Below are 12,181 nucleotides of genomic sequence, written 5' to 3'. Positions count from 1 at the left end.
AGGTCTCAAAAAGTACACAATGGGTTTCCACTGAACTCGGTGGAACTTTAAATATAAATTGATAAACTTTCAAGGAATATTTTTTCACTTAGGCATTGAGAGATTGGGCTTTTTGATTTTTTTAAATTTCCCGAGAAATAATTCTTGCGAAAAACATCTGACTCCGATTTCAAACAACAAATCTGGATCTAGTGGATTTAAATGTAGTTTCCTCTGTGTGTTAATCTGAGGTTTGATGTCTCCACGTTATGGTAAAAGAAAGATCCTGAACAGCCAGTAGAGGGCGTCATTGTACCGAAAATACTGCCAATTACAGGAGAGACAGAAAAGCTAAAAGAAGAACTGAAGTTCATCTTGAACATTTCTGTTGTAAAGGTCCATCAAAGGTAGGGAAGCCCCCCCCCCCCCGACTGGATAATAGGAATCATTCAGGAGTGATCTGTGTTTGCAAAGAACATGAATCCATTTTAAACCTGAGTCATTTATATTAGTTGATGTTGTAAAGTTTGTGCTGTTATTGTCTGAGTTTTAACTGCAAATGGAGATTATTTTACTTTGAAACGACCCAAAAATACCATTAGATGTTATCGAACTTCATGGAAAAATTATGGCTGCGAACCTGAAAACCAAACTCATTATTAAATTCTCATGCAGTTCTTTCTATGCTGACAAAACCTACTGGAATCGAAATGAAAAAGAATCTTCCAGTGCTCACAATGCTTTTAATTATTTACATTCACCAGAAAACTTCTTTTTTTTAAAAGGCTCCGAAGTCGAAATACACATTTACTTTTTTCCGAAAACCCAAAAAGGAAAAGTACAAATGTCGACTGATAAAAAAAATGTGTGGCCGCCGAGCTGCAGTGAAACTTTGCAGCAAAACACAGACTCTGCAAGAATAAATGCACACAAGTACAAAAGTGAACACAAACTGATGGAGTGGAGGAGGAAGGGAGCAGCTCACAGGCCCATCACAGAGGGAAACACAGCAGCACCTGCAGAAGAGAAGACAGTGCTTTCAATCCACTGGGAGCGTTTTCCCATGATGCTCTGACGTCTAAACTCAGCACGATGTCTAAGAGTCACCAGCATTTCGTACTTTTCGAGCTACCTTGACCATCTCCAGTGTCTGCGTCCGGGACTTTCCAGTCCTGCTGGCGACCTTTATCGTAGAGTCCCTTCAGCACCTTCCTCACTTCATCGTTCCCGCCGGCGCGACTCAGCTCCAGGTGCTTCCTGTACAGCTGCAGGGCGGTGCGAGCGTCTTCTATGCTGTCGTGAGTTTCACCCTGGATGTTGAGTTCTGCGAGCGGGACAAAGAGGACGATCACAGGGGGTCTGACTCCGACAGCAGCATTTCAACCAATTAGCATCGGTTTCTGATCAGATTATTGGGCGTTGACATCGGATCAACACCTCAACGCTCCACGTGAAAAGAGAAACTCTCTTTTAAACCATTCATGGACACGTGAGCAAGTAGACATCTGAACTTTATATTTAATAAATACTAAAATTAACTCAATCCTCAAAATTCTGGCATGAAAATATCAGATTTGTAATTTCTACCGATGTGTGTGTTTGGGTGGGGGGGGGGGGGGGGGTGTTACTAGGTGCTGACTTCAAATTACACGTCTCCACATCAACTGTCAATTCCCATTTGAAGAAAGCCGCAGCTGCAGTCTTTTTACAGTCGAAGGTTTATTTAAAATATGAACTTTATTGCTTCACTAATCCACATTTCCCCTGAAATGAACTGACCTAGAAAGTACCAGGCGAGGAATCTCAGAGAAATCATCCTCTTGCGGGGCAGATGGAACAGGTGCACGGTGTCCACGACTTGGTCTTTGAGAACCTTGAAGGAGCAAAAGAACAGAAACTGATATGTGAATACTGGCCTGTAAACCAGGCTACAGAGTAGATGTGATTCCCAGTTTAACGTACCAGCAGGTTAATGACCCTGAAGTCCTTCTGCAAGCCGTGACCGACGAAGCGAACTCCCGTGTCGATGAGGAAGCGCAGCTTCAGGTACGTGGACTTCAGGGTCGTCAAATGCTTCGAGGAAATCTTTGCATCCAGGTCTCCTGGTTTGATGCCCGAGTATTGAGTCAGGTAGTCGACCACCTGCAAGAACAAACATTCACAAGCGTTATGAAGAACAACTTTTGAGTGTTTCAATTACATTTTGATTTATTTATATGTTAGCCTGTTTTACTTTGATGTATATCCTTTAAAATGTACTTATTTTATTTTCTTATACTTATTTTCAGATTGAATTCATTTGAATTCATCTTTTTTTATTTCACTCACTTTAATAGAAATCTCTATATTCTCTCTTAGGATTTATAATTGTATCCTCTTTTCTACATCTTTCCATCTCTTGTTTATTCTGCCTGCAGAGTTTCCTTAGTCCCTGTTGTTTAACAAGTGCTATAAATAAAGTCTGCCTGACAACAGGTCGACACACGAGCAGCCCTCAAGACAAAAACAACAAAAATAAATATAAAACACAGCAGCAGCAGGACGCTGAGCGATGACAAGACACAAGCTGTGCAGAGCAGGAACCACAACACATTATTACAGTGATACAACCACAACAAAAAACCAACACACAGCACTTGAGACGCTCCAGGCAACGAGCAGAGGTTTCTGAAGAGTGTGACTCATCTCAGAACTTTCCCAAAAAGGTTTGAACCGACTCCACAGGTATTTCAGATATCTTTTTGTTTCACGGGGGTTAGAGCTCAGTTCTCACGGCTCATTCTTAGATATTGACTCATGTAGCAAATCGTTCCTGTGAGCTGATCGTCCACACTGAAGAGGACACGCTGCTGTTCCAATGAAGGCAACAGAATAGAGGAAGTAAAGGGAGACGGTGTCCTCCCTGCACAGCGCTTTGGTCGAGTGTATCCTGTTTCCACAAGAGCAACAAAAATCCCTGTAAACGCCCCATTCGCAGGCGGATTTTCTGCAGTTGTGTCATTCTGGTGTTTTCACTCTGCGCTCGCTCACCTGCTCCTGAGTGGAGATGTAGTCGTCGATGAAGGGGACGCCCTCGTTGGCCCCCTGGCCCCTCACACAGGTGATTCTGGCCACGGACATCTGACTGGGCTTGATGGTCGACTTGGTGCCGTCACTGCGCAGTTCTGCCTCTTCCTGCACACACACACACACACACAAACACACACATCAATCAGGTTATCATAAGAGGGGGATTTAAGAGTAAAATAGATTTGAGTCGGAGCATCACCACATTGCATTGTATAGAAACACTGATAGATCTCCATTGTCATAATCATTTGTTATTTTTCAAGCAAAATCTGATCTCATCTTGTCAAATGTGAGAATTTCCCATATTGCAAAATGTAATATTTTGTACTCTTGTGTTTGGTCAAGTTCTGTCAGTCTCACCTGATTGAGTGTGACGAACTCGGCGTCCAGCCCCACCAGGTCTCCAGCCTGAGGCATCTCACTGACCATGAGCGGGATGAAGGTGGCGTGACTCTTCCTCTGCTTCCGGGCCAGCGAGGCTTCTGTCAGCAGCACGCTCGCGTCGATGGGATTTTTAACTGAGACGAAGAGCAGAGACAGAAAGAGCAGGTGAATGAGACGTGAGGTTATTCAGCCTCTGAGTGGTCAGGTGATGTCCTTGAACGTACTGCGGAGGTCGTATTTGGTGTGGTAGTTCCTCCTGGCGTAGTAAAGAATGGCCGGCACCTTCCAGCTCAAGTCAAACTGTGCAGCTTCAGCCTTCGACAAAACAAAACGTTTATTTTCACGTGGCTACGAACAAAAGATTTCATTAGAACTTTTATAAAAAGGTGATGAAACATTTACCTTATCAATTGGCTCGATCAGGAAATCGTTGAACAGGTACCACTGCTGATGAGTGACTCCCTGAAGCAAACACGTGTCATTAGAGTTTCACAGAATCCATATCAAACTGGATTAACTCCTCTGAGCTTCACTCACCTCTTTCCTTTGATGGTACGTCTCTCCCACTTTGATGTGAGCTATCAAGTTCCCACCCGTGCGAGCGTCCAGGACGTGGGGCACCGTGACCATCAGGTCAAATAAAGAAGCGCCCTCCTCCTCTTCCTCAGTGGTTAACTGGTGGACGACAACGTGACGAGTCATTATTCGCATGTAGATCTTGACCCCACAGTAAAAAACATGAATAACGTGGTCAGCGAGCATCTTCCTCCCTCACCTCCTCTGACTCAGGCCAGCTGCTGATCTCCAGCCCCTGACTTTTGCTGATGGACATTTTGAGAGTGGGGGGGATCCAGACATGTCGCAGATCCTCCGCCCGGGTGTCCACGGGGAAGCCCTCCATGTTGCACATGTCCTCCCCGCTGCAGCAGGACAAAGAACGAGTTCAGACACATTCAACCGAGACCAATTTTATTTGTAGAGCAGAAACTTAGCTGGCAACAGAACTGATGATCTAATAAATGTTTAAATTAAGTGTTACAGCTCATTTCTGTCCTTGTGAGTTAAATAAAGACCAGCAATGTGAAGACATCTCTGAAATGATGTTGGATATTTCTCACTATCTTGTTTTAAAGACTCAACTAAATTTAAACCATTTAACGATAGTGAACATAATTGTTAATTATATTAAATAAGATCTTACTCTAAGCACCACTCAGTGGGCATCGGTGGTGGTGGCTCTTTGGGTTTAGGAGGTTCCATCGCCTCTTTCTGCATCACCTTGTTGAAGGCAAACTGTGAAGACCACAAAAAACAATCATATAATGCAAGTAAACATCAACGTGCACGTTTCAGAGTGTAATTGAAACTTGTCCAAGTGGAAATGAGACTGAACAACCCACCTCCGCCTGAGCCTTCCAGAACTCAGCCTCTTTGGCGCTGTTCACCTCACAGTTTATCACCAGGACGTCCGGGAGACAGCGGATGTTTCGTGTTTGCACCTGAAGTGATGAACAAAAACATTATCAGTATATAGTGTTTAAATAAATGACTGATTGTGAAACAGCAGGGGTGAAATGTAAAAGCAGGGGTTTAGGTGGAACTGTGACTGGCAGGAGTGTCGATAAAACGTTTGAAATGGATTTTTGTGTGAGCGTCAGATTGGGGTTGTTGTCTGAGTAATGGCTGGAACTCACTGTGGGCTGGTACTTCTCACAGTTTTCACACCACGCCTGAGTGCTCTGCTCCAGACAGATGCTCTTCTTCAGGATCTCGGAGAACTCGTACTCCTTTATTGACTTTTCTGTCAAGTGAGATGAATATTGTTTATCCAATACGGAAAACAGTTTCGTGGTCTTTCTGCAGCTTCAGCCTACACGACTCTATTCACACAGGGTGACGTGCAGCAGGTCCTTGAACTCACCCTGGGAGTTGTGCTCGGGATAGTGCATGGTGAAGAGCAGCGTGAGGGAGGCGCGGACCGTCTCCTTGCCACAGCGACACAGGCTGCTGTTCTCCACTTCAGTTCCAAACAGCTTTCCAATGACAGACTCGCCAGAGGAACCCAGAGAACTTCAAGAGAACCATCAACACAACATGAGAACATTTCCCTTAACTTATTCTTATTATATGTCAGACACTTTGCTCAGGGAACGATTCAGGCTCAGTTTTTGTCTGTTGCGCTGACCTGCTGCTGGCTCCCCTGTAGGCCTGCGGACCCTCCTGCTCCTGCGTCTCCTGGTGCAGCTGGGTGAGGATGAAGCGGTTCCAGCTTTGGATCAAGCGACCGAGTCGGGCTTTCCCCGTTTGCTCGTCCGAGTCTGCGAGGATGAGGCCCAGCGCCGAGGCTTCAGGGATGGTGCGGAACGCTCGGAGGAAGTTACTGGCCTGGAGGAGAAGAGACAGGAGAGGTGACGCTGAGAAATCACAAATTCAGAAAAACCCTCTGCCTTGCCACAGGGATAGAAACTGACGGCTACCTGACAGGGATCTCCTCGGGACAAATCCAACATGTGGAAGAGGAAGCCGAGCTCACAGGCCAAACAAAACTCCTTCTGGCACAAATGATTCTGCACCAGATACCGGATTGGCTCCAGGAAATATAAAACCTAACGTGACAACACAAAGAGGAAAACAACGACAACAACGCTGCATGAGAAACAGAAAACACCATCACACAAGTACATTTCACTAAGAACACTCTCCCTCGCTGCTCACCTGGATCATGCAGTTACAGTAGGCATTGGGGATGTGAGGCTCCAGGCCGGCGAACAAGGTTCTGTTGTAATGTTTGAAGTCAAAGTCCTCCAGTCCGAGTTTAGAGTATTTGATTGTGACCTGATGGAACAAAAACATGGTTTATCACATCAAACACGATTTTTTTTTACACAGCAACAACAAAGACAATACATAATATATCACAAAAGTCAACAAACTGTCCAATAACAAGTGGTAAACTGTACCTTTCTGTACTTTTTGGGCACCATGTAGAGGTGTGGCTCCTCGTCGCGCCCAATCGGGGATTCAGGGATCTGATTGTAATTATCATAGTCGAGCTCCACATCTTTGATTTTGTACGGAACCTGAAATCAACACAGAAAATGGATTTTTAACAATGAACGACTGATATCAAACAAATAAACATGACGCTGAAACACTTGGTACGTGCCTGGTTGCGAGGGCGGGTGCGAGGATTTGCTGCATAACCAATGAACCCAACGGTTTTCATTGTGCGCAGGATCTCAGGGTCCACGGGCGGAGCTCGTCTGTTGGACACAGACATGTTTCATATGGTGGCAGATATGAAAATTATGAGGTTATTACAGAGATGAAAACCACATCGGATTCGAAACTAAATGTTATTGATCTGACGACGTTTATGTTTAATTTAGAGGGTTTAACAGACATTTCTTTGTGTGTGTGTCTGTGTGTGTGTGTGTGTGTGTGTGTGTGTGTGTGTGTGTGTGTGTGTGTGTGTGTGTGTGTGTGTGTGTGTGTGTGTGTGTGTGATCAGACACAGGTAAAACTTTGTAATTCTCGGAGGAGCACACCTCATTCTAATGCGGCCGTATTTGAATTAAAGAGCTCTTCTTAAAGTGAGGTTACATTTAAGTAGAATTGCTTGTTGATGGTGTAATGTTTAATTACTGGAGATGTTTCTAACTGGCTGCTGTCTTATCAATTGTTCCGTGTATCGCTCACAACAGGAAACATTGACATCACTTCTAGAGAATTTGTTGACAATGGCAGCAGAAAAGAGAAATACATTCCGCATTGGGGAGAAGTGAGGTCATACGTTTTTTCATTTTTCATTCTGCAGGTTGTTGTTTTGCTTTTCAGTGAAGCGTGACGCTCTTGATATTCTACATTTGTGCTGTCGTCGACAAATCCCAGACATGTGTTCGTCTGTTTGTCTCTCAATACTTTCCAGCTTCCTGTTCTGTCTGTGGCGGCTGTCCCCGTCCTGCTGGTTCCTTCTAAACACGTGAACCTTACAACACGGTCACACATGTGGTTTCATTCCTAACAAAGAGCAAACTATTGCACCGGGTTAGTGCAACAGCTTAGCCCTGTACTAAAGCAGAAGTAAACAGAGTGAATGATGGGAACTATATCCACTTATTTTATTCACTGGTAAATGACCTCAGTCTGGTGCAATGAGGAATAAGCCGTTATCAGGCTACACAGATTATACCTGTTACTGAGATTAATAATTGCTAATAAATAGTCACAGGTTGTTTAATGTACGTTCTTATGTGTATATGTAACCTTACTGAAGTACTTTTGTAGGATCCTCACTATTACTGTATGCAACACACTGTAAATTCATTGACTGCTACCTGGGTCTAGGTGCAGCCCGGGCCGCAGCCCAGTCCGACAGCAGCGCCTCGGTGCTGGTCAGCGGCATGGGGATGAGCGAGATGGGCAGCAGCTCGTGGTTCCAGTCCAGCTGAGCCAGCGAGTCCACGAGGCACGGCTGAGCAAACTCCGTCTCCCGGGAGTAATCATTAAAATTCACTTCAGGAGCGTCAGACCACAGATGCACGCACCCCCCGGAGTCCCCGAAGGACAAGGCTTGTTTGCTGGCTGAGACGTCAAAGCTCATGAGCACCTGCCCCTCCGTGTTCACGTGGAAAATGTCGGCCATGTTGGCAAGACCAGTGGGTTCACAGAACTGGCACTGACCTGGAGAGAGAAACAATTACATCATAAACCAGTAAATTGGAAATGGTTCATAAATTCTCATACATGTAGCCTGGACGATTGTTTACAAAGAACATGTACGAGTAAAACAAACAAGTCAACAAACAGACAGACAGAAAACGGTCAGATGAGATTCCCTGACTCATACCTGTCTGTGAGATGATTGCCAGGCGCGACGTGTAGGTAGGGATGAAGCGCAGGAACAGGGGGTCCACATGCACCTGCAGGGGAGTTACGGCTCTCATCATGCGGAGGTCGTACACCATGAGGAACCGGTCGCATGCCAAACCATTCATTCCCCGGCTGGAGAACCCGCACGCAGCCAGAAGGTTCCCGTGAACGTCGAAGTCCGAGAGGCTTCCAGAGAACGCGTCGAACTCGTGCTCCGTCTTGAACGTGCGCAGGTCTCGGAGAGTTATCTGGATTTGACAGAGGGCGAAACGTGAGAGACGTGTGACCTTGAACAACATCTTTCACACAGAGATTTCTTCGGGTTGTCTGTACCTTCCCAGAAGTGTGTCCGCAGAAGAAGAAACGACTGGTCTGACGCATTATTGCAAGTCCTGGTACCTCAACCGAGAACTGTCAGTACACACAACACAGAAGTAAACAGTCAGTCACTTACACTTAGTATTAGTGACTTTTATATTACGTGGCAGATTAAACCAGCTGTGGACGAGGATTAACTTCCTCCCACAGTCTCACCTTTTGAGTTTCCTGAACAGTATTCAAGTCAACTTCAATCACATAGTTTTGCAATCCGCCCATGATCATCATGTTGTTGTCAGTCATGAGGAGACTATGCATATCAGCTCCTTCATCCATCCTGGGACACGCACACACATCATTGAGTTAAAGCAATGAATTCAATGAGAAAATAAACAATCTCTGTACAAGGACTTTAGATCCAGTTGCTTTTTAGTGACACTTACGGGTAATCAAACATGACAAGGCCCCCCCGAGTGTGGCATTTCAGGTTGTTCTTGGAGAGGAACAGCACGCCCGTTTCCAAACTCTGAATTTGTCGGATTTCATCTGATGAGTGCGCTTGAAAAGAAGAGTACCGGCCCATTGTCGGTCCAAAGAACGAGCTCGCATGGCCCTGAACAAAAGGGATTCAAATAATATTCATGCATTAGTGTTAAAGTGGCACTTCAGCAATCGGTCAATGCTCCAGGATCAGGACTCACTCTGTGGTTTCCCATCCAGAGCATTTCCTCCTGCAGGTCGAAATGCGTTGCAGTGACTGGGACGCCGACTTCTGACACGACGCTGTGCAGCTCGGAGAACATCCCCTCCATGAGGTGCACTGTCTCGGGGCCCGGCCCAGCCATCCCCTCCGGGTCCAGCTCCACGCCCTGGAGGTGACTGGGGTTGAGGTGCTGATCCATGGAGGGCTCCATACCCGACTCCAGCGTGCCGTGAAGGTTGGGTGGGTATTCGCCCATCCCGGGGTCGAGGCCGTCAAAGTTCATCATGGGTGCGGCTCAGTCAACCTGCAGAGGAACGGTAGCTGTGAACATTCACTCCTCTCAAGCCCGGTTTCATTCAAAGTTGCAAAGCTTAAAATATAATGCACAAAAATAGAAACTTGAGATACAAGTCACTTTACAAATATAATAATTTATTCAATATGTAGGCAATTAGTTAAGTTATTTATACATTGAATGGACTCGGGAAGCATCTTAAAATCTATTTTCAAAAGGACCCAGAGAGCTTCACTTTATAGATGTGGAGCTCCTCATATGAAATGAATTGGTTATACACTCTGGACTTCGTTTATACTTTCAGAACTTCATAAAAACATCAATCATAATGTGTGGTTGTTATCAACTTTCCTAAAAACTGGTGTTTTGACGTTTCTTCATCAGACTTCACATCTGTAATAAATATCCATAAATTTATGATCTTTCTATTGATCTAACTTCTCTACCCCAGGCTGTGTTTTGTGTAGCGACATGAAGCGGTTGTGATAAATGAGCCTAACACCAATAAAACACATCGTTTGTTTTGATTATTGTTAGCATCTTCAGGCTAGCTCTGCTGTTAGCATTAGCTTGGGTAGTAGTAGCTAGCTCCCGGAAGCTAACGTTAAAACCAAATGCTAACAAAACACATGAGAAACCAAACGTGTTGTATTAACGACTGAAGCTTGTACTGGAAGTTTTATGTTTATATATTTCCTTCACTTAGAGCAGCCGTGGTTCACTGTGGACAGCTAAGTTAAGCTAAACTAGCTTAGCATCGTAGCCAAACAGACACTAGAAGCTCGCGTGGGACACGAACTCGCTTTGTACAAAGAGAATAAATGTGCAGCTGAAAACTGTGAGAGTTTAAACACGTGTAAACTTTACACCGACCTATTGTTGAGATGTTCACAGCACATGTGTCCATGTTCATCCACAACACAGAGAGCTGCAGACAGGGATGCGTTCAAGAGCTGCAGACAGGGAGGCGTTCAAGAGCTGCAGACAGGGAGGCGTTCAAGAGCTGCAGACAGGGAGGCGTTCAGGAGCTGCAGACAGAGAGCTGCAGACAGAGAGCTGCAGTCAGGGAGCTGCAGCCAGAGAGGTGCAGACAGGATTCGTCCAAGAGCTGCAGACAGGGAGCTGCAGACAGAATGTGTTCCAGAGCTGCAGACAGGGAGGCGTCCAAGAGCTGCAGTCAGAGTGCTGCAAACAGAGAGCTGCAGACAGGGGGTGTTCAAGAGCTACAGAGAGAGAGCTGCAGACAGAGGGCTGCATACAGGATGTGTTCCAGAGCTGCAGATAGAGAGCTGCAGACAGAGAGCTGCAGACAGGAAGTTGCAGACAGGGAGCTGCAGACAGGGAGCTGCACACAGGGAGCTGCAGACAGGGAGTTGCAGACAGGGAGTTGCAGACAGGGCGCTGCAGACAGGAAGTTGCAGACAGGTAGCTGCACACAGGGAGTTGCAGACAGGGAGCTGCAGACAGGGAGTTGCAGACAGGGAGCTGCAGACAGGGAGCTGCACACAGGGAGCTTCAGACAGGGAGCTGCACACAGGGAGCTGCAGACAGGGAGTTGCAGACAGGGAGTTGCAGACAGGGAGTTGCAGACAGGGCGCTGCAGACAGGGAGTTGCAGACAGGGAGCTGCACAAAGGGAGCTGCAGACAGGGAGTTGCAGACAGGGAGTTGCAGACAGGGAGCTGCACACAGGGAGCTGCAGACAGGGAGCTGCAGACAGAGAGCTGCAGACAGGGAGTTGCAGACAGGGAGCTGCACACAAGTAGGCATTCAAGAGCTGCAGACAGGGAGCTGCCGCCAGGGAGCTGCAGCCACGGAGCTGCAGACAGGGAGCTGCAGACAGGGAGCTGCAGACAGGGAGCTGCAGACAGGGAGCTGCAGCCACGGAGCTGCAGACAGGGAGCTGCAGACAGGGAGCTGCAGACAGGGAGCTGCAGACAGGGAGCTGCAGACAGGGGGGTGTTCAAGAGCTGCAGACAGGGAGGCGTGATTATGACAAATTATATTAGTATAAATAAATAGACTACTAGATGCAGGAATAGTTAATAAAATATATCAAATAAGAATATCTAGTGCCTTTTTTCAAACATTCAGAATGTTGTGTACACATAAATTCATATACAAATTTGAATCTTAGTGGTTGTAGTGTACTTGTATCAAGATGGGTTGGCTGTGGCTTTAAAATGTATTCATTTCCTCAACATGCTTAAGTTCTAAGTAATAATCAGGTATTTGCATTTCTTTTGAGTTTTTGTAATTTAACAGTGCCATATTCAGGAGGGTCGTATTAATTTTATTAATAATAATAATAGTTCAATAATTCAAGACCAATGAACACAAATAAGGATAAAAATGCAACATACCAAAAAAGAATGATTTTGAATAGCTAGTATTACTGTTTAAATGAGGGATGGTGCAGAGGTCATTGGTCACTTGATAAAGTTAAGACACAAAGACTAGTTTCAATACATTTTGGTATCTGCCACCAGCTTGTTTTAATAACCATGACAGTCACATCTGTAATTCCACTTTAAAGAATAACAGAACATGGGAAATGTATGT

General features: G+C 45.6%; 1 protein-coding gene across 3 annotated transcripts; it reads right to left on the bottom strand.

The window, feature by feature from the left end:
• Positions 1–702: 702 nt before the first annotated feature.
• pan2 (poly(A) specific ribonuclease subunit PAN2) lies at positions 703–10,735 on the bottom strand. 3 transcript variants are annotated; one of them, XM_053424490.1, is made up of 26 exons: positions 10,494–10,735; positions 9,324–9,695; positions 9,066–9,235; positions 8,839–8,959; positions 8,638–8,715; positions 8,282–8,552; positions 7,770–8,115; positions 6,599–6,695; positions 6,393–6,512; positions 6,148–6,267; positions 5,910–6,038; positions 5,618–5,817; positions 5,354–5,502; positions 5,127–5,233; positions 4,833–4,931; positions 4,634–4,725; positions 4,208–4,352; positions 3,970–4,107; positions 3,835–3,894; positions 3,657–3,747; positions 3,409–3,566; positions 3,010–3,153; positions 1,942–2,121; positions 1,759–1,852; positions 1,100–1,303; positions 703–995 (listed from the first exon to the last, which is right to left on the bottom strand). In XM_053424490.1, the coding sequence occupies exons 2-26, from the start codon at positions 9,609–9,611 to the stop codon at positions 961–963; spliced, it is 3,636 nt and encodes a 1,211-aa protein (XP_053280465.1). In that variant the 5' UTR covers positions 9,612–9,695; positions 10,494–10,735; the 3' UTR covers positions 703–960. The 3 variants fall into 3 exon arrangements, with proteins under 3 accessions (XP_053280465.1, XP_053280466.1, XP_053280464.1); XM_053424491.1 differs by having other exon boundaries at positions 1,112–1,303; positions 9,324–9,629; positions 10,494–10,734; XM_053424489.1 differs by having other exon boundaries at positions 9,324–9,629; positions 10,494–10,733.
• Positions 10,736–12,181: the final 1,446 nt, after the last annotated feature.

This window comes from Pleuronectes platessa, chromosome 6, assembly GCF_947347685.1.
Source record: "Pleuronectes platessa chromosome 6, fPlePla1.1, whole genome shotgun sequence".
In the NCBI taxonomy this organism is placed as follows: Eukaryota; Metazoa; Chordata; class Actinopteri; order Pleuronectiformes; family Pleuronectidae; genus Pleuronectes; species Pleuronectes platessa.
Note: the sequence above shows the minus strand (reverse complement) of the source record. Positions and strands in the feature narration are given on the sequence as shown.

Excerpts from the sequence above, each read along its gene's own strand:
- pan2 (XM_053424490.1), bottom strand. The coding sequence starts at position 9,611 with ATGATGAACTTTGACGGCCTCGACCCCGGGATGGGCGAATACCCACCC. Across the intron at positions 3,748-3,834 it reads TGATCGAGCCAATTGATAAG|GCTGAAGCTGCACAGTTTGA; the intron begins GTAAATGTTTCA and ends GTTTTGTCGAAG. Across the intron at positions 996-1,099 it reads TGGTCAAGGTAGCTCGAAAA|GTGCTGCTGTGTTTCCCTCT; the intron begins GTACGAAATGCT and ends TCTCTTCTGCAG.